General features: G+C 53.9%; 1 protein-coding gene across 1 annotated transcript in view; it reads right to left on the bottom strand.

Annotated features, from left to right (window-relative positions):
* The window catches only part of LOC139250087 (protocadherin-16-like), a 520,410-nt gene that overhangs the window by 356,937 nt on the left and 143,242 nt on the right, over positions 1–20,231 (bottom strand). The window contains exons 15-17 of the mRNA XM_070872662.1: positions 11,824–11,937; positions 6,672–6,883; positions 2,534–2,685 (exon numbers count right to left, since the gene is read on the bottom strand). Coding sequence (XP_070728763.1) covers positions 2,534–2,685; positions 6,672–6,883; positions 11,824–11,937 — 478 coding nt within the window. The remainder of the gene's footprint in view (positions 1–2,533; positions 2,686–6,671; positions 6,884–11,823; positions 11,938–20,231) is intronic.

Raw genomic sequence — 20,231 nt, 5'->3', positions numbered from 1 at the left:
ACGGTCAGTGTCGACGGTCAGTGTGGTCAGTGTCGAGGGTCAGTGTCGATGGTCAGTGTCGAGGGTCAGTGTCGATGGTCAGTGTCGATGGTCAGTGTGGTCAGTGTCGAGGGTCAGTGTTGATGGTCAGTGTGGTCAGTGTCGATGGTCAGTGTTGATGGTCAGTGTCGACAGTCAGTGTTGATGGTCAGTGTTGACGGTCAGTGTCGATCATCAGTGTCGACGGTCAGTTTCAACGGTCAGTGTCGTCGGTCAGTGTTGACGGTCAGTGTCGACGGTCAGTGTCGATGGTGTTGACGGTCAGTATTCTGGTGCAGAAGTGGCCGGAGTGGCCATAGTGGTGGTCAGTGTTCTGGTGCAGACAGTGGCCGAAGTGGTCAGTGTGCCAGACAGTGTGCGAATGTGGTCAGTGACCGGAGTGGTCAGAGTGACAGTCAGTGTTCTGGTGCAGTCTGTGTCCGGAGTGGTCAGAGTGATGGTCCATTCCCGGTGCGGACAATGGCCTGAGTGGTCAGCGTGATGGTCAGTTGTCCTGTGCGGATAGTGGCCGGCATGGTCAGAGTGACGTTCAGTGTTCCAATGTGGTCAGTGGCCAGACTGGCCAGAATGATGATCAGTGTTTTGGTGTGACAGTGGCCAGAGTGGTCGGAGTGATGGCCTTTGTTCCAATGTGTCAGTGGCTGGAGTGGTCAGTGGCCAGAGTGGTCAGTGTGACGTTCTGAGTTCTTGTGCAGTCAGTGGCCGGAGTGGTCAGAGTGACAGTCAGTGTTCCGGTGTTATCAGTGGCCGGAGTGGCCAGAGTGATGGTCAGTTTTCCGGTGCAGACAGTGGCCGGAGTGGCCAGAGTGACGATCATTGTTCCGGTGTTGTCAATGGCCAGAGATGTCAGAGTGATGGTCAGTGTTCTGCTGCGGATATTGGCCGTAGTGGTTGGGGCGATGGTCATTGTTCCGGTTTGGGCAGTTGCCGGAGTGGTCAGAGTGATGGTCAGTCATCAGGTTTGGTCAGTGGCCGGAGTGGTCAGAGTAGAGTCAGTTTTCTGGTGTGACCACTGGCCGGAGTGGTCACAATGATGGTTAGTGTTCCGGTGTGGACAGTGGCCGGGGTGGTCAGCATGTTGGTCAGTGTTCTGGTGAGGACAGTGGCCAGAGTGGTCAAAGTGATGGTCAGTTTTCCAGTGTGGTCAGTGGCCAGAGTGGTCAGAGTGATGGTCAGTGTTCCGGTGTTGTCAATGGCCAGAGATGTCAGAGTGACGGTCAGTGTTCTGCTGCGGATATTGGCCGTAGTGGTTGGGGCGATGGTCAGTGTTCCGGTTTGGACAGTTGCCGGAGTGGTCAGAGTGATGGCCAGTAGTCAGGTTTGGTCAGTGGCCGGAGTGGTCAGAGTAGAGTCAGTGTTCTGGTGTGACCACTGGCCGGAGTGGTCACAATGACGGTTAGTGTTCCGGTGTGGACAATGGCCGGGGTGGTCAGCATGATGGTCAGTGTTCTGGTGAGGACAGTGGCCAGAGTGGTCAGAGTGATGGTCAGTTTTTCGGTACAACCAGTGGCCGGAGTGGTCAGGGTGATGGTCAGTGTTCCGGTGCAGACAGTGGTCGGAGTGGTCAGAGTGACTGTCAGTGTTCTAGTGCGCACAGTGGCCGGAGCGTTCTGGGTGATGGTCAGTTGTCCTATGTGGTCAATGGCCGGAGTGGTCAGAGTGACAGTCAGTTTTCTGGTGTAGTCACTGGCCGGTGTGGTCAGAATGATGGTCAGTGTTTCAGAGCGGACAACGGCCGGAGTGGTCTGAGTGACGGTCAGTGTTCTGGTGCAGTCAGTGACCGGAGTGGTCAGAGTGACGGTCAGTTTTCTGGTGTGGTCAGTGGCCAGAGTGGTCAGAGTGATAGTTAGTGTTCTGGTGTGGTCAGTGGTCGGAGTGGTCAGAGTGACTGTCAGTGTTCTAGTGCGCACAGTGGCCGGAGCGTTCTGGGTGATGGTCAGTTGTCCTATGTGGTCAATGGCCAGAGTGGTCAGAGTGACAGTCAGTTTTCTGGTGTAGTCACTGGCCGGTGTGGTCAGAATGATGGTCAGTGTTTCAGAGCGGACAGCGGCCGGAGTGGTCAGAGTGACGGTCAGTGTTCTGGTGCAGTCAGTGACCGGAGTGGTCAGAGTGACGGTCAGTTTTCTGGTGTGGTCAGTGGCCGGAGTGGTCAGAGTGATAGTTAGTGTTCTGGTGTGGTCAGTGACCGGAGTGGTCAGAGTGATGGTCAGTGTTCTGGTGTGGTCAGTGGCCGGAGTGGTCAGAGTGATAGTCAGTGTTCTGGTGTGGTCAGTGACCGGAGTGGTCAGAATGATGGTCAGTATTCTGGTGCGGTCAGTGGCCAGAGTGGCGGTCGGTATTCTGGTGCGACCACTGGCTGGAGTGGTCAGAGTAATGGTCAGTATTCCGGTGTGGACAGTGGCCGGAGTGGTGAGAGTCATGGTCAGTGGCCAAAGTGGTCAGGGTGACGGTCAGTGCACCGGTGCGGACAGTGGTCGGAGTGGTCTGTACTCACTGAGTCTGTGGCCAGATCTCTCGGTCCATGATGGCGGCTGTGCTGATATCTCCGGTCAGTGGGTTGATGCGGAACAGATCACTTTGTGATGAAGTGGCAATGGAGTAAGTCACTTGGCCATTTTGTCCCTGGTCCAAATCATTGGCCAAAACCTGAGGGACAGGGACACAGAGACAGGTACAGAGACAGACACAGAGACAGAGAGGTACAGAGACAGACACGGACACAGAGAGGTACAGAGACAGACACAGAGACAGAGAGGTACAGAGACAGATGCAGACACAGAGAGGTATAGAGACAGACACAGACACAGAGAGGTACAGAGACAGACACAGACACAGAGAGGTACAGAGACAGACACAGACACAGAGAGGTACAGAGACAGATGCAGACACAGAGAGGTACAGAGACAGACACGGACACAGAGAGGTACAGAGACAGATGCAGACACAAAGAGGTACACAGAGACAGACACGGACACGGACACGGACACAGAGAGGTACAGAGACAGATGCAGACACAGAGAGGTATAGAGACAGATGCAGACACAGAGAGGTACAGAGACAGACATGGACACAGAGAGGTACAGAGACAGATGCAGACACAGAGAGGTATAGAGACAGATGCAGACACAGAGAGATACAGAGACAGACACGGACACAGAGAGGTACAGAGACAGATGCAGACACAGAGAGGTACAGAGACAGATGCAGACACAGAGAGGTACAGAGACAGATGCAGACACAGAGAGGTACAGAGACAGACACGGACACAGAGAGGTACAGAGACAGATGCAGACACAAAGAGGTACAGAGACAGACACGGACACAGAGAGGTACAGAGACAGACACGGACACAGAGAGGTACAGAGACAGATGCAGACACAAAGAGGTACAGAGACAGATGCAGACACAGAGAGGTACAGAGACAGACACGGACACAGAGAGGTACAGAGACAGATGCAGACACAGAGAGGTACAGAGACAGATGCAGACACAGAGAGGTACAGAGACAGACACGGACACAGAGAGGTACAGAGACAGATGCAGACACAAAGAGGTACAGAGACAGACACGGACACGGACACAGAGAGGTACAGAGACAGATGCAGACACAGAGAGGTACAGAGATAGATGCAGACACAGAGAGGTATAGAGACAGATGCAGACACAGAGAGGTACAGAGACAGACACGGACACAGAGAGGTACAGAGACAGATGCAGACACAGAGAGGTACAGAGACAGATGCAGACACAGAGAGGTACAGAGACAGACACAGACACAGAGAGGTACAGAGACAGACACGGACACGGACACAGAGAGGTACAGAGACAGATGCAGACACAGAGAGGTACAGAGATAGATGCAGACACAGAGAGGTATAGAGACAGACACAGACACAGAGAGGTACAGAGACAGACACAGAGACAGAGAGGTACAGAGACAGACATGGACACAGAGAGGTACAGAGGCAGATGCAGACACAGAGAGGTACAGAGACAGACACGGACACAGAGAGGTACAGAGACAGATGCAGACACAAAGAGGTACAGAGACAGACACGGACACAGAGAGGTACAGAGACAGACACGGACACAGAGAGGTACAGAGACAGATGCAGACACAAAGAGGTACAGAGACAGATGCAGACACAGAGAGGTACAGAGACAGGCACGGACACAGAGAGGTACAGAGACAGATGCAGACACAGAGAGGTACAGAGACAGATGCAGACACAGAGAGGTACAGAGATAGATGCAGACACAGAGAGGTATAGAGACAGATGCAGACACAGAGAGGTACAGAGACAGACACGGACACAGAGAGGTACAGAGACAGATGCAGACACAGAGAGGTACAGAGACAGATGCAGACACAGAGAGGTACAGAGACAGACACAGACACAGAGAGGTACAGAGACAGATGCAGACACAGAGAGGTACAGAGACAGACACGGACACAGAGAGGTACAGAGACAGATGCAGACACAAAGAGGTACAGAGACAGACACGGACACGGACACAGAGAGGTACAGAGACAGATGCAGACACAGAGAGGTACAGAGACAGACACGACACAGAGAGGTACAGAGACAGATGCAGACACAAAGAGGTACAGAGACAGACACGGACACGGACACAGAGAGGTACAGAGACAGATGCAGACACAGAGAGGTACAGAGATAGATGCAGACACAGAGAGGTATAGAGACAGACACAGACACAGAGAGGTACAGAGACAGACACAGAGACAGAGAGGTACAGAGACAGACACGGACACAAAGAGGTACAGACACAGACGCAGAGACAGACGCAGACACAGACGCAGAGACAGACGCAGACACAGACGGAGACAGGCGCAGAGACAGAGACAGAGACAGAAAGGACAGAGAAAGGACAGAGAAAGGACAGAGAAAGGACACAGACACAAATAGGAGACAGAGACAGACACAGACAGAGACACAGACAGAGACACAGACAGAGACACAGACAGAGACACAGACAGAGACACAGAGACAGACAGGACACAAAGTATTTCAATTTGTTATTCCGGCCAGCATGCAACAATTCAAGTTCAAAGTGACAGGTAACAGAACGTGATCTATGCTCAGTTTCTCTTCAGTGTACAGATATCTCCCTGAGGGAGAGGGACTGAGAGACACCGGTCAGTGTACAGATATCTCCCTGATAGAGAGAGGGACTGAGAGACACCAGTCAGTGTACAGATATCTCCCTGATAGAGATAGGGACTGAGAGACACCAGTCAGTGTACAGATATCTCCCTGAGGGAGAGGGACTGATGGACACCAGTCAGTATACACATATCGCCCTGAGGGAGAGGGACTGAGAGACACCAGTCAGTGTACAGATATCGCCCTGAGGGAGAGGGACTGAGAGACACCAGTCAGTGTACAGATATCTCCCTGAGGGAGAGGGACTGAGAGACACCAGTCAGTGTACAGATATCTCCCTGAGGGAGAGGGACTGAGAGACACCAGTCAGTGTACAGATATCTCCCTGAGAGAAAGGGACTGAGAGACACCAGTCAGTGTACAGATATCTCCCTGATAGAGATAGGGACTGAGAGACACCAGTCAGTGTACAGATATCTCCCTGAGGGAGAGGGACTGATGGACACCAGTCAGTATACAGATATCGCCCTGAGGGAGAGGGACTGAGAGACACCAGTCAGTGTACAGATATCGCCCTGAGGGAGAGGGACTGAGAGACACCAGTCAGTGTACAGATATCTCCCTGAGGGAGAGGGACTGAGAGACACCAGTCAGTGTACAGATATCTCCCTGAGGGAGAGGGACTGAGAGACACCAGTCAGTGTACAGATATCTCCCTGAGAGAAAGGGACTGAGAGACACCAGTCAGTGTACAGACATCTCCCTGAGGGAGGGGGACTGAGAGACACCAGTCAGTGTACAGATATCTCCCTGAGGGAGAGGGACTGAGAGACACCAGTCAGTGTACAGATATCTCCCTGAGGGAGAGGGACTGAGAGACACCAGTCAGTGTACAGATATCTCCCTGAGGGAGAGGGACTGATGGACACCAGTCAGTGTACAGCTATCTCCCTGAGGAAGAGGGGACTGAGAGATACCAGTCAGTGTACAGATATCTCCCTGAGGGAGAGGGACTGATGGACACCAGTCAGTGTACAGATATCTCCCTGAGGGAGAGGGACTGAGAGACACCAGTCAGTGTACAGATATCTCCCTGAGGGAGAGGGACTGAGAGACACCAGTCAGTGTACAGATATCTCCCTGAGGGAGAGGGACTGAGAGACACCAGTCAGTGTACAGATATCTCCCTGAGGGAGAGGGACTGAGAGACACCAGTCAGTGTACAGATATCTCCCTGAGGGAGAGGGACTGAGAGTACAGATATCTCTGAGAGGGAATGAGTTCTTTGCCCACCCCTGTGTGTGCAGGGTTAGGTGGGAGTATTACCGCGCTGATCTCGAGAACCGTTCCTGTGGAATTGCAGGAATTGATTTTCGATCATACCAAGGCTGAGGTCTGGGCTGCGATTTGTTGGATTGCTGTCCCGCCTCCTGGCCGTGCGCGCGCAGCCTGAGCTGGGAGCAGTATAACTGCGGAGAGTTTACCTGTGGTACAGGTGTGTCCTACCTGCATGATGGGTGTGTTATAGCCCTGAGCCTCCCAGATAAAGGCCACGTAATTCTGCAGCTGGAAGTGTGGCCAGTTATCGTTGACATCCTGCAGGCTGAGTGTGACGGCGGTGAAAATGAATGAGGAGGAGGATTCTGCTTTAACCACAAGCCGTAACTTGGGAGTTTGTTCGAAGTCCAGTCCCAACGAACTCTTCACTGAGATATCACCTGGGGACACAAATGTAGAGCTTCACTCAACAGAGTCCGGTAAAAGACCGATTCATTACCCATCGAATCCCGCCTGACAAACTTCTCCAACTGATTCACAGAATCAGTGACTCTGAAGAGCAGCGACTATTTGACAGGGAGTGCAGCAGCCAAACTGTGCACAGTATTAATCCACAATCAGCAACAAAAGGGATCACCAATCTCTTTATTTTAGATAAATAAATATGGGTCAGGACACCGGAGAAAACTGAGATAGCAGTTTAACATCTCATCTGAAGGATGGCGTCTCGGAGAGTGCGGCGCTCCCTCAGTACTGCCCCTCCGACAGTGCGGCACTCCCTCAGTACTGCCCCTCCGACAGTGCAGCACTCCCTCAGTACTGCCCCTCCGACAGTGCGGCACTCCCTCAGTACTGCCCCTCCGACAGTGCGGCACTCCCTCAGTACTGCCCCTCCGACAGTGCGGTACTCCCTCAGTACTGCCCCTCTGACAATGCGGCATTCCCTCAGTACTGCCCCTCTGACAGTGCGGCACTCCCTCAGTACTGCCCCTCCGACAGTGCGGCACTCCCTCAGTACTGCCCCTCCGACAGTGCAGCGCTCCCTCAGTACTGCCCCTCCGACAGTGCAGCACCCCCTCAGTACTGACCCTCCGACAGTACGGCGCTCCCTCAGTACTGCCCCTCCGACAGTGCAGCACCCCCTCAGTACTGACCCTCCGACAGTACGGCACTTCCTCAGTACTGTCCCTCCGACAGTGCGGCACTCCCTCAATGGGGAATTGAGCTTTGGAATGTGACCGTAGAAACATAGAAACATAGGAAGTCGGTGCAGGAGTAGGCCATTCGGCCCTTCGAGCCTGCACCACCATTCAATAAGATCATGGCTGATCATTCCCTCAGTACCCCTTTCCTGTTTTCTCTCCAGACCCCTTGATCCCTTTAGCTGTAAGGACCATATCTAACTCCCTCTTGAATATATCCAATGAACTGGCCTCAACAACTCTCTGCGGCAGGGAATTCCACAGGTTCACAACTCTCTAAGTGAAGAAGTTTCTCCTCATCTCGGTCCTAAATGGCTTACCCCTTATCCTTAGACTATGTCCCCGGTTCTGGACTTCCCCAACATCGGGAACATTCTTCCCACATCAAACCTGTCCAGTCCCGTCAGAATCTTATATGTTTCTATGAGATCCCCTCTCATCCTTCTAAATTCCATTGAACTTAAGCCTAGTTGATCCAGTCTCTCCTCATATGTCAGTCCTGCCATCCCAGGAATCAGTCTGGTAACCTTCGCTGCACTCCCTCAATAGCAAGAATGTCCTTCCTCAGATTAGAAGACCAAAACTGAACACAATATTCCAGGTGAGGCCTCACTAAGGCCCTGTACAACTGCAGTAAGACCTCCTTGCCCCTGTACTCAAATCCCCTAGCTATGAAGGCCAACATACCATTTGCCTTCTTCACCGCCTGCTGTACCTGCATGCCAACCTTCAGTGACTGATGTACCATGACACCCAGGTCTCGTTGCACCTCCCCTTTTCCTAATCTGCCGCCATTCAGATAATAGTCTGCCTTTGTGTTTTTGCCCCCAAAATGGATAACCTCACATTTATCCACATTATACTGCATCTGCCATGCATTTGCCCACTCACCTAACCTGTCCAAATCACCCTGCAGCCTCTCAGCGTCCTCCTCACAGCTCACTGTCACCCAACTTAGTGTCATCTGCAAACTTGGAGGTATTACATTCAATTCCTTCATCTAAATCATTGATGTATATTGTAAAGAGCTGGTGTCCCAGCACTGAGCCCTGCGGCACCCCACTAGTCACTGCCTGCCATTCTGAAAAGGACCCGTTTATCCCGACTCTCTGCTTCCTGTCTGCCAACCAGTTCTCTATCCACGTCAGTACATTACCCCCAATACCATGTGCTTTGATTTTGCACACCAATCTCTTGTGTGGGACCTTGTCAAAAGCCTTTAGAAAGTCCAAATACACCACATCCACTGGTTCTCCCTTGTCCACTCTACTAGTTACATCCTCAAAAAATTCCAGAAGATTCGTCAAGCATGATTTCCCCTTCATAAATCCATGCTGACTTGGACCGATCCTGTCACTGCTTTCCAAATGTGCTGCTATTTCATCTTTAATAATTGATTCCAACATTTTTCCCACTACTAATGTCAGGCTAACCGGTCTATAATTCCCCGCTTTCTCTCTCCCTCCTTTTTTAAAAAGTAGGGTTACATTCGCAAGACACTGGGGTTCGGGGTTAATGAGATGACGCTCACTGTCCCATGGTTACTCTGCAGGTGGGCAGCGTGTGACCCTGTGACCCAAGGGGGAGAGGTGGGGCAGGGGGATATGGGGAGGGGGTGGGGTTGGGGGATTTGGGGAGGGGGTGAGGTTAGGGGATTTGGGGAAGGGGTGGGGTTGGGGGATTTGGGGAGGGGGTGTATGGGGGATTTGGGGAGGGGGTGGGTGGGGTATATGGGGAGGGGGTGGGGTTGGGGGATTTGGGGAGGGGGTGGGGGTGGGGTTGGGGTATATGGGGAGGGGGTGGGTTTGGTGTATATGGGGAGGGGGTGGGTTTGGGGGATTTGGGGAGGGGGTGGGGGTGGGGTTGGGGTATATGGGGAGGGGGTGGGTTTGGTGTATATGGGGAGGGGGTGGGTTTGGGGTATATGGGGTGGGGGTGGAGGTGGGGGATTTGGGGAGAGGGTGGGGTTGGGGGATTTGGGGAGGGGGTGGATTTGGTGTATATGGGGAGGGGGTGGGTTTGGGGTATATGGGGTGGGGGTGGGGGATTTGGGGAGGGGGTGGGGTTAGGGGATTTGGGGAGAGGGTGGGGTTGGGGGATTTGGGGAGGGGGTGAGGTGGGGGTATATGGGGAGGGGGTGGGTTTGGGGTATATGGGGTGGGGGTGGGGGATTTGGGGAGGAGGTGGGGTTGGGGTATATGAGGAGGGGGTGGGTTTGGGGTATATGGGGTGGGGGATTTGGGGAGGGGGTGAGGTGGGGGGATTTGGAGAGGAGGTGGGGTTGGGGGATTTGGGGAGGGGGTGGGGTTGGAGGATTTGGGGAGGAGGTGGGGTTGGGGGATTTGGGGAGCGGGTTGGGGGGGGGGGGTTATCTGGGAACGAGGCGTGGGTTTATTCAGCAACTTTTTCCTTTTCTTGTACAACCTGAACAGACTAGTCCTGAACACCAGTGAAGGATTTTGACGAATTCTCTGCCTTGTCTCAGTGCTGCCTGTGAATGGCTGTTGTGTGGATGGTGCAGACAGACTGCTTGCTTGGCTCGGGACCTGGTGTTTACGATCTCAGGCTGTCTGAGCCCAGTGTGAGCCACAGAGATGGGAAGCCAAACCTCACAACCTCAGAGCAGAGAGTGAGGTCCATGGAGAGCCCACAGTCCCAGGGCCTGACTCACTGACGTTGGGGAAAAGCTTCTCACACAATGTGTGAAGCAGTCTTTGACGATAAAAGAGGTGTTATCGGATCCTGATGGGGCAAAGGATGGGACTGATTAGCAGAGCCTGTAAAACCATGTTCTGGAACCAACCCACATTTAAACACACGCACGGCACAGACAGCAGCGGAGGAGGCTGGGCGCTGCAGAGCATGCTGGCTTGCTGCAAACTTGTAAACCATGTTATTAATGTCGTGAAACGGTTCACACAAGTCAGCTCAAATCTAAAAACATTACTGTGTTGGACTCAGAGACCTCGGGCAACAGGATCAGCCTTGGCACTGTCTCCCGGGGCAACATCTCCCGGGGAACCCTCTCCCGGGACAATGTCTCCCGGGGAACCCTCTCCCGGGGCTCCCTCTCCCGGGGCTCCCTCTCCCGGGGAACCCTCTCCAGAGGCAACGTCTCCCGGGGAACCCTCTCCTGGGGAACCCTCTCCCGGGGCTCCCCCTCCCGGGGCTCCCTCTCCCGGGGAACCCTCTCCCGGGGAACCCTCTCCTGGGGAACCCACTCCCGGGGCTCCCTCTCCCGGGGCAACGTCTCCCGGGGAACCCTCTCCCGGGGCAACGTCTCCGGGGGAACCCTCTCCCGGGGAACCCTCTCCCGGGGCTCCCTCTCCCGGGGAACCCTCTCCCGGGGCAACGTCTCCGGGGGAACCCTCTCCCAGGGAACCCTCTCCCGGGGCTCCCTCTCCCGGGGAACCCTCTCCCGGGGCTCCCTCTCCTGGGGAACCCTCTCCCGGGGCTCCCTCTCCCGGGGAACCCTCTCCCGGGGCTCCCTCTCCCGGGGAACCCTCTCCCGGGGAACCCTCTCCCGGGGCAACGTCTCCCGGGGAACCCTCTCCCGGGGCTCCCTCTCCCGGGGAACCCTCTCCCGGGGCTCCCTCTCCCGGGGAACCCTCTCCCGGGGAACCCTCTCCCGGGGCAACGTCTCCCGGGGAACCCTCTCCCGGGGCTCCCTCTCCCGGGGAACCCTCTCCAGGGGCAACGTCTCCCGGGGAACCCTCTCCCGGGGAACCCTCTCCCGGGGAACCCTCTCCCGGGGAACCCTCTCCCGGGGAACCCTCTCCCAGGACTCCCTCTCCCGGGGAACCCTCTCCAGGGGCAACGTCTCCCGGGGAACCCTCTCCCGGGGAACCCTCTCCCGGGGAACCCTCTTCCGGGGAACCCTCTCCCGGGGCTCCCTCTCCCGGGGCATGTTTGTGTGTGTCACCCCTCCCCCTTCCCCTTCCCTTGAGCCCATCCCCCCCTTACTCCCTCCCTGGCCTCTCCCCTCCCTACCCCTCATCTCCCTCGGCCCTTGTCTCCTCGGGCCACCCCGGCCCTTCCCCCTGCCCCCCCGGCCCTTCCCCCTTCCCCCCGGCCCCTCCCCCAGACCTCCCCCCCCTGCCCCTCCCCCCGGCCCCTCCCCCGGCCCCTCCCCCAGACCTTCCCTCCCCCTGCCCCTCCCCCCCGGCCCCTCCCCCTACCTGTGTTCGAGCGGATGCTGAAGGCACCTTTCTCATTCCCGCTGAAGATGCTGTAGAAAATCCCTCTGTTGGAGCCGTCAGGATGTTGGGCCTGGACCTTGACCACTGACGTTCCTGAAATGAGCGGCGACATTGCGTTAGCTCAGCTCCCCATCGCGTTACATCGGTCCCCAGCATCGCAACTCGCGGCCGTGGTTACCCTGCCAGCCATCTGTCACTCTGATAATCTACCCCTCCATTCCCCACCAATCCCCCTCCCCCGCTATCCCCCTCCCCCTCCATCCCCCTCCCCCCTTCATTCCCCACCAGTCCCCCTCCCCCGCTACCCCCCTCCCCCTCCATCGCTATCCCCCTCCCCCCTTCATTCCCCACCAATCCCCCTCCCCCGCTATCCCCCTCCCCCTCCATTCCCCCTCCCCCACTATCCCCCTTCCCCCCTCCCCCCCTCCATTCCCCACCAGTCCCCCTCCCCCGCTATCCCCCTCCACCCTTCATTCCCCACCATTCCGCCTCCCCCCCCCACCATTCCCCCTCCCCCGCTATCCCCCTTCCCCCTCCATTCCCCACCAGTCCCCCTCCCCCCCTCCATTCCCCACCAGTCCCCCTCCCCCCTCTCCGTAACCCGCTCCCCCTCCCCCACCACCCATCCTCTCCTGCTATCCCCCTCCCTGTACCCTGCTCCGTGCTGCGGAGGCACTGACTGTATAAGAACATAAGAAATAGGAGCAGCAGTCGGCCATTCAGCCCCTCGAGCCTGCTCTGCCATTTAATACGATCATGGCTGATCTTCCAGCTGAGCTCCACTTCCCCGCCCGCTCCCCGTATTCCTTGATTCCCAAAGATCTATCGATCAGCAGCAGAAAGGGAGAGGTGGAGAAGGCCGGGGAAAGATGGCGGACCGGAGCAGGAGCAGTATACAGGGAGCACAGGGAGCAGTCTACAGGGAGCAATCTACAGGGAGCAATATACAGGGAGCAGTATACAGGGAGCAGTATACAGGGAGCAATATACAGGGAGCAGTCTACAGGGAGCAGTCTACAGGGAGCAGTCTACAGGGAGCAATCTACAGGGAGCAATATACAGGGAGCAATATACAGGGAGCAGTATACAGGGAGCAATATACAGGGAGCAGTCTACAGGGAGCAGTATACAGGGAGCAATATACAGGGAGCAGTATACAGGGAGCAATATACAGGGAGCAGTCTACAGGGAGCAGTCTACAGGGAGCAGTCTACAGGGAGCAGTATACAGGGAGCAGTCTACAGGGAGCAATATACAGGGAGCAGTATACAGGGAGCAGTCTACAGGGAGCAATATACAGGGAGCAGTATACAGGGAGCAGTCTACAGGGAGCAATATACAGGGAGCAGTCTACAGGGAGCAGTATACAGGGAGCAGTCTACAGGGAGCAATATACAGGGAGCAGTCTACAGGGAGCAGTCTACAGGGAGCAGTATACAGGGAGCAGTATACAGGGAGCAGTATACAGGGAGCAGTCTACAGGGAGCAATATACAGGGAGCAGTATACAGGGAGCAATCTACAGGGAGCAATATACAGGGAGCAGTCTACAGGGAGCAGTCTACAGGGAGCAGTCTACAGGGAGCCGCATACAGGGAGCAGTATACTAGGAGCAGTCTACTGGGAGCAGTCTGCAGGGAGCAGGATACAGGGAGCAGTCTACAGGGAGCAGTCTACAGGGAGCAATATACAGGGAGCAGTCTGCAGGGAGCAGGATACAGGGAGCAGTCTACAGGGAGCAGTCTACAGGGAGCAATATACAGGGAGCAGTCTACAGGGAGCCGCATACAGGGAGTCGCATACAGGGAGCAGTATACTGGGAGCGGGATACAGGGAGCAGTATACTGGGAGCCGCATACAGGGAGCAGTATACTGGGAGCAGGATACAGGGAGCAGGATACAGGGAGCAGTCTACAGGGAGCAGTATACAGGGAGCAATATACAGGGAGCAGTCTACAGGGAGTAGTATACAGGGAGCAGGATACAGGGAGCAGTCTACAGGGAGCAGTCTACAGGGAGCAGTATACTGGGAGCAGGATACAGGGATAGTCTACAGGGAGCAGGATACAGGGAGCAGGATAGAAACATAGAAACATAGAAAATAGGTGCAGGAGTAGGCCATTCGGCCCTTCTAGCCTGCACCGCCATTCAATGAGTTCATGGCTGAACATGCAACTTCAGTACCCCATTCCTGCTTTCTCGCCATACCCCTTGATCCCCCTAGCAGTAAGGACCTCATCTAACTCCTTTTTGAATATATTTAGTGAATTGGCCTCAACAACTTTCTGTGGTAGAGAATTCCACAGGTTCACCACTCTCTGGGTGAAGAAGTTTCTCCTCATCTCGGTCCTAAATGGCTTACCCCTTATCCTTAGACTGTGACCCCTGGTTCTGGACTTCCCCAACATTGGGAACATTCTTCCTGCATCTAACCTGTCTAACCCCGTCAGAATTTTATATGTTTCTATGAGGTCCCCTCTCATTCTTCTGAACTCCAGTGAATACAAGCCCAGTTGATCCAGTCTTTCTTGATAGGTCAGTCCCGCCATCCCGGGAATCAGTCTGGTGAACCTTCGCTGCACTCCCTCAATAGCAAGAATGTCCTTCCTCAGGTTAGGAGACCAAAACTGTACACAATACTCCAGGTGTGGCCTCACCAAGGCCCTGTACAACTGTAGCAACACCTCCCTGCCCCTGTACTCAAATCCCCTTGCTATGAAGGCCAACATGCCATTTGCTTTCTTATACAGGGAGCAGCGGGAGCAGTCTACAGGGTGCAGTATACAGAGAGCAGTAAACAGGGAGCAGCCGACAGGGAGCAGGATACAGGGAGCAGCATACAGGGAGCAATATACAGGGAGCAGTATACAGGGAGCAGCGGGAGCAGTCTACAGGGAGCAGTATACAGGGAGCAGTATACAGGGAGCAGCATACAGTGAGCAGTATACAGGGAGCAATATACAGGGAGCAGTATACAGGGAGCAGCGGGAGCAGTCTACAGGGAGCAGTATACAGGGAGCAGTATACAGGGAGCAGTATACAGGGAGCAGCATACAGTGAGCAGTATACAGGGAGCAATATACAGGGAGCAGTATACAGGGAGCAGTGGGAGCAGTCTACAGGGTGCAGTATACAGGGAGCAGGATACAGGGAGCAGTATACAGGGAGCAGTCTACAGGGAGCAGTCTACAGGGAGCAGTCTACAGGGAGCAGGATACAGGGAGCAGCATACAGGGAGCAGCATACAGGGAGCAGTAGCCAGGGAGCAGTATACAGGGAGCAGTATACAGGGAGCAGTAGCCAGGGAGCAGTATACAGGGAGCAGGATACAGGGAGCAGTATACAGGGAGCAGGATACAGAGAGCAGCATACAGGGAGCAGTAGCCAGGGAGCAGTATACAGGGAGCAGGATACAGGGAGCAGCATACAGGGAGCAGTAGCCAGGGAGCAGGATACAGGGAGCAGTATACAGGGAGCAGGATACAGGGAGCAGCATACAGGGAGCAGTAGCCAGGGAGCAGGATACAGGGAGCAGCATACAGGGAGCAGTAGCCAGGGAGCAGGATACAGGGAGCAGTATACAGGGAGCATTAGCCAGGGAGCAGTCGACAGGGAGCAGTATACAGGGAGCAGTAGCCAGGGAGCAGTATACAGGGAGCATTATACAGGGAGTAGTCTACAGGGAGCAGTATACAGGGAGCAGTAGCCAGGGAGCAGTATACAGGGAGCAGTATACAGGGAGCATTAGCCAGGGAGCAGTCTACAGGGAGCAGTATACAGGGAGCAGTAGCCAGGGAGCAGTATACAGGGAGCATTATACAGGGAGTAGTCTACAGGGAGCAGTATACAGGGATCAGTCGACAGGGAGCAGTATACAGGGAGCAGTCTACAGGGATCAGTCGACAGGGAGCAGTATACAGGGAGCAGTAGCCAGGGAGCAGTCTACAGGGAGCAGTATACAGGGAGCAGTCTACAGGGAGCAGTATACAGGGAGCAGTAGCCAGGGAGCAGTATACAGGGAGCATTAGCCAGGGAGCAGTCTACAGGGAGCAGTATACAGGGAGCAGCGGGAGCAGTATACAGGGAGCAGTAGCCAGGGAGCAGTATACAGGGAGCATTAGCCAGGGAGCAGTCTACAGGGAGCAGTATACAGGGAGCAGTAGCCAGGGAGCAGTATACAGGGAGCATTAGCCAGGGAGCAGTCTACAGGGAGCAGTATACAGGGAGCAGCGGGAGCAGTATACAGGGAGCAGTGGGAGCAGTATACAGGGAGCAGTATACAGGGAGCAGCCTACAGGGAGCAGTATACAGGGAGCAGCCTACAGGGAGCAGTATACACGGAGCAGCGGGAGCAGTATACAGGGAGCAGTATAAGGGAGCAGTATACAGGGAGCAGTATACAGGGAGCAGTATACAGGGAGCAATATACAGGGAGCAGCCTACAGGGAGCAGTATACAGGGAGCAGCGGGAGCAGTATACAGGGAGCAGTATACAGGGAGCAGAGTGACATCTCAGGACAGTGGGTAACTGAATGCTTGGTAAAGGTCAGCACTTATCTTTCTCTTCAAGTTCGTGGCCGGGGTTCAATAGCGGGTTCGTAATAAAGAGACGCTTCGAGATTAGTAACTGTTAAGACTATATTATATTAATAACTTGAATTAGATGCTTCATAGTGCTAAGTTCCTGAAATGTTAGATAATAGACAAATTAATAACGGCATAGCAGCACAGCTGGGTCCCGTGGAATACGCCCCCAGTGCCATTGAGAACTCCGGGGCGTTTCCCGTGTCCTGGACAGCCACGTATATGGGAAGTGTCATCGGCTGGAGGAGCTTGAGCTCCGGGTTTCGGAGCTGGAGCAGCAGCTGGCTTCTATGCGCTGCATCCGCGAGGCTGATAGATCCGTGGAGAGCAGGTTTCAGGAGGTGCTCACCCCGCAGGTAAGGAGCTTGCAGGCAGAAAGGGAATGGGTGACCACCAGACAGACAAGGAGGGCTAGGCAAGTAGTGTAGGAGACCCCGGAGTCCATCTCGCTCTCTAACCAGTATTCTGTTGTGAGTACCGGTGAGGGCAATGGTGGCCATGGGGAGTACAGCCAGAGCAAGTCTACAGCACCATGCACAGGGGGGGGGGAGGAAGGGGAATGGACGAGCTATAGTGGTCGGGGAATCGATAGACAGGGGAGCAGGCAGGTGTTTCTGTGGCCGCAGACGTGACTCCAGGATGGTATGTTGCCTCCCTGGTGCCAGGGTCAAGGATGTCACCGAGTGGCTGCAGGGCATTCTGGGGGGAAAGGGTGACCAGCCAGAGGTCGTGGTCCATATCCCGACCAATGACATAGGTAGATAGAGGGATGGGGTCCTGCAGGCAGAGATTAGGGAGCTAGGAGAGAGATTAAAAAGCAGGACCTCAAAGGTAATAATCTCCGGATTACTCCCGGTGCCACAAGCAAGTGAGTACAGAAATAGGACAGAGCAGGTGGATACGTGGCTGGAGAGATGGGACAGCAGGGAGGGCTTTAGATTCCTGAGGCATTGGGACCGGTTCTGGGGGAGGTGGAACCTGTACAAGCCGGACGGGTTGTACCTCAACAGCACCGGGACCAGTATCCCCGCGGGGAGTTTTGCTGGTGCTGTTGGGGAGGGTTTAAACTAGCTCGGCAGGGGGATGGGAACCAGGATGTAACATTCGAAAGGGAAATAAAGTGCTCAAAGGATTGGGAGAGGCAGAGAGCACTAAAGTAAGAAATAGTATTAGGTGGGGTCAGACTAGGAGAACACAGAACGGGTCTAAGATGGGTTTCCAGTGTATGAATGTGAACACACGACCTAGTAAACAAGCTCAGTGAGCTGCAGGCACAAATAGCCACATGGGAATATGATGCTGTGGCAATATCTGAGACCTGGCTCAAAAAAAGGCAGGATTGGGTATTAAATATTCCTGGTTATAGGGTGTTCAGGAAAGAGAGGGAAGGAAAGATCGTGTGGTGTGGCAGTATTGGTTAAGGAGAGTGTTACAGTGCTGGAGAGAGAGGATGTACTGGAGGGATCAAGGACACAATCTATGCGGCTACAAGAAATAATCGTCATCATAGGCAGTCCCTCAGAGTGAGGAAGACTTGCTTCCACTCCCAAAGTGAGTCCTCAGGTGACTGAACAGTCCAATACATGAACCAGAATCCCTGTCACAGGTGGGACAGATAGTGGTTGAGGGAAGGGGAGGGTGGGACTGGTTTGCCGCACGCTCCTTCCGCTGCCTGCGCTTGGCTTCTGCATGCTCTCGGCGACGAGACTCGAGGTGCTCAGCGCCCTCCCGGATGCACTTCCTCCACTTAGGGCGGTCTTTGGCCAGGGACTCTCAGGTGTCGGTGGGGATGTTGCACTTTATCAGGGAGGCTTTGAGGGTGGTCCCTGTAACGGTGAAAACAGAGGTGACGTTACACTACTCGGTGTATTCTATAGACCGCTAAATAGTGGGAAGGATATGGAGGAGCAGATTCACAGAGAAATTACAGAGAGGTGCAAGAACTATGGAGCAGTGATAATGGGGGACTTCAACTATCCTAATATAGACTGGGATAACAATAGTGTGAAGGGCAGAGACGTGTGTTCAGGAGAACTTGAGCAGTGTGTTTCCGGCCTGACGAGGGAGGAGGCATTGCTGGATCTGGTTCTGGGGAATGAGGTCGGTCAAGTGGAGCAAGTAGGGGAGTCAGTAGGGGAGCATTTAGGGAACAGTGATCATAATATCATAAGGTTTAGATTAGCTATGGAAAAGGACAGGGAACAATCTCGAGTAAAAATGTTTAACTGGGGGAAGACCAATTTCAGAGGGATGAGAACGGATCTGGGCGGGAAAACTGTAATGGAACAATGGGCAGCCTTTAAAGAGAAAATAGTTCGGGTCCAGTCGAGGTACATTCCCACTGGGGGAAAGGCAGGGCAACTAAAGTCAGAACATAAGAACATAAGAATTAGGAACAGGAGTAGGCCATCTAGCCCCTCGAGCCTGCTCCGCCATTCAACAAGATCATGGCTGATCTGGCCGTGGACTCAGCTCCACTTACCCACCCGCTCCCCGTAACCCTTAATTCCCTTATTGGTTAAAAATCTATCTATCTGTGACTTGAATACATTCAATGAGCTAGCCTCAACTGCTTCCTTGGGCAGAGAATTCCACAGATTCACAACCCTCTGGGAGAAGAAATTCCTTCTCAACTCGGTTTTAAATTGGCTCCTCCGTATTTTGAGGCTGTGCCACCTAGTTCTAGTCTCCCCGACCAGTGGAAACAACCTCTCTGCCTCTATCTTGTCTATCCCTTTCATTATTTTAAATATTTCTATAAGATCACCCCTCATCCTTCTGAACTCCAACGAGTAAAGACCCAGTCTACTCAATCTATCATCATAAGGTAACCCCCTCATCTCCGGAATCAGCCAAGTGAATCGTCTCTGTACCCCCTCCAAGGCTAGTATATCCTTCCTTACGTAAGGTGACCAAAACTGCATGCAGTACTCCAGGTGCGACCTCACCAATACCCTATACAGTTGCAGCAGGACCTCCCTGCTTTTGTACTCCATCCCTCTCGCAATGAAGGCCAACATTCCATTCACCTTCCTGATTACCTGCTGCACCTGCAAACTAACTTTTTGGGATTCATGCACAAGGACCCCCAGGTCCCTCTGCACCTCAGCATGTTGTAATTTCTCCCCATTCAAATAATATTCCCTTTTACTGTTTTATTTTCCAAGGTGGATGACCTCACACTTTCCGACATTGTATTCCATCTGCCAAACCTTAGCCCATTTGCAGCCTCTCTGTGTCCTCTACACAACCCGCTTTGCCACTAATCTTTGTGTCATCTGCAAATTTTGTTACGCTACACTCTGTCCCCTCTTCCAGGTCATCTATGTATATTGTAAACAGTTGTGGTCCCAGCACCGATCCCTGTGGCACACCACTAACCACCGATTTCCAACCCGAACAGGACCCATTTATCCTGACTCTCTGCTTTCTGTTAGCCAGCCAATTCTCGATCCATGCTAATACATTTCCTCTGACTCTGCGTGCCTTTATCTTCTGCAGTAACCTTTTGTGTGGCACCTTATCGAATGCCTTTTGGAAATCTAAATACACCACATCCATCGGTACACCTCTATCCACCATGCTCGTTATATCCTCAAAGAATTCCAGTAAATTAGTTAAATATGATTTCCCCTTCATGAATCCATGTTGCGTCTGCTTGATTGCACTATTCCTATCTAGATGTCCCGCTATTTCTTCCTTAATGATAGTTTCAAGCATTTTCCCCACCACAGATGTTAAACTAACCGGCCTATAGTTACCTGCCTTTTGTCTGCCCCCTTTTTTAAACAGAGGCGTTACATT

This window comes from Pristiophorus japonicus, unplaced genomic scaffold (assembly GCF_044704955.1).
Source record: "Pristiophorus japonicus isolate sPriJap1 unplaced genomic scaffold, sPriJap1.hap1 HAP1_SCAFFOLD_347, whole genome shotgun sequence".
NCBI lineage: Eukaryota > Metazoa > Chordata > Chondrichthyes > Pristiophoridae > Pristiophorus > Pristiophorus japonicus.
Note: the sequence above shows the minus strand (reverse complement) of the source record. Positions and strands in the feature narration are given on the sequence as shown.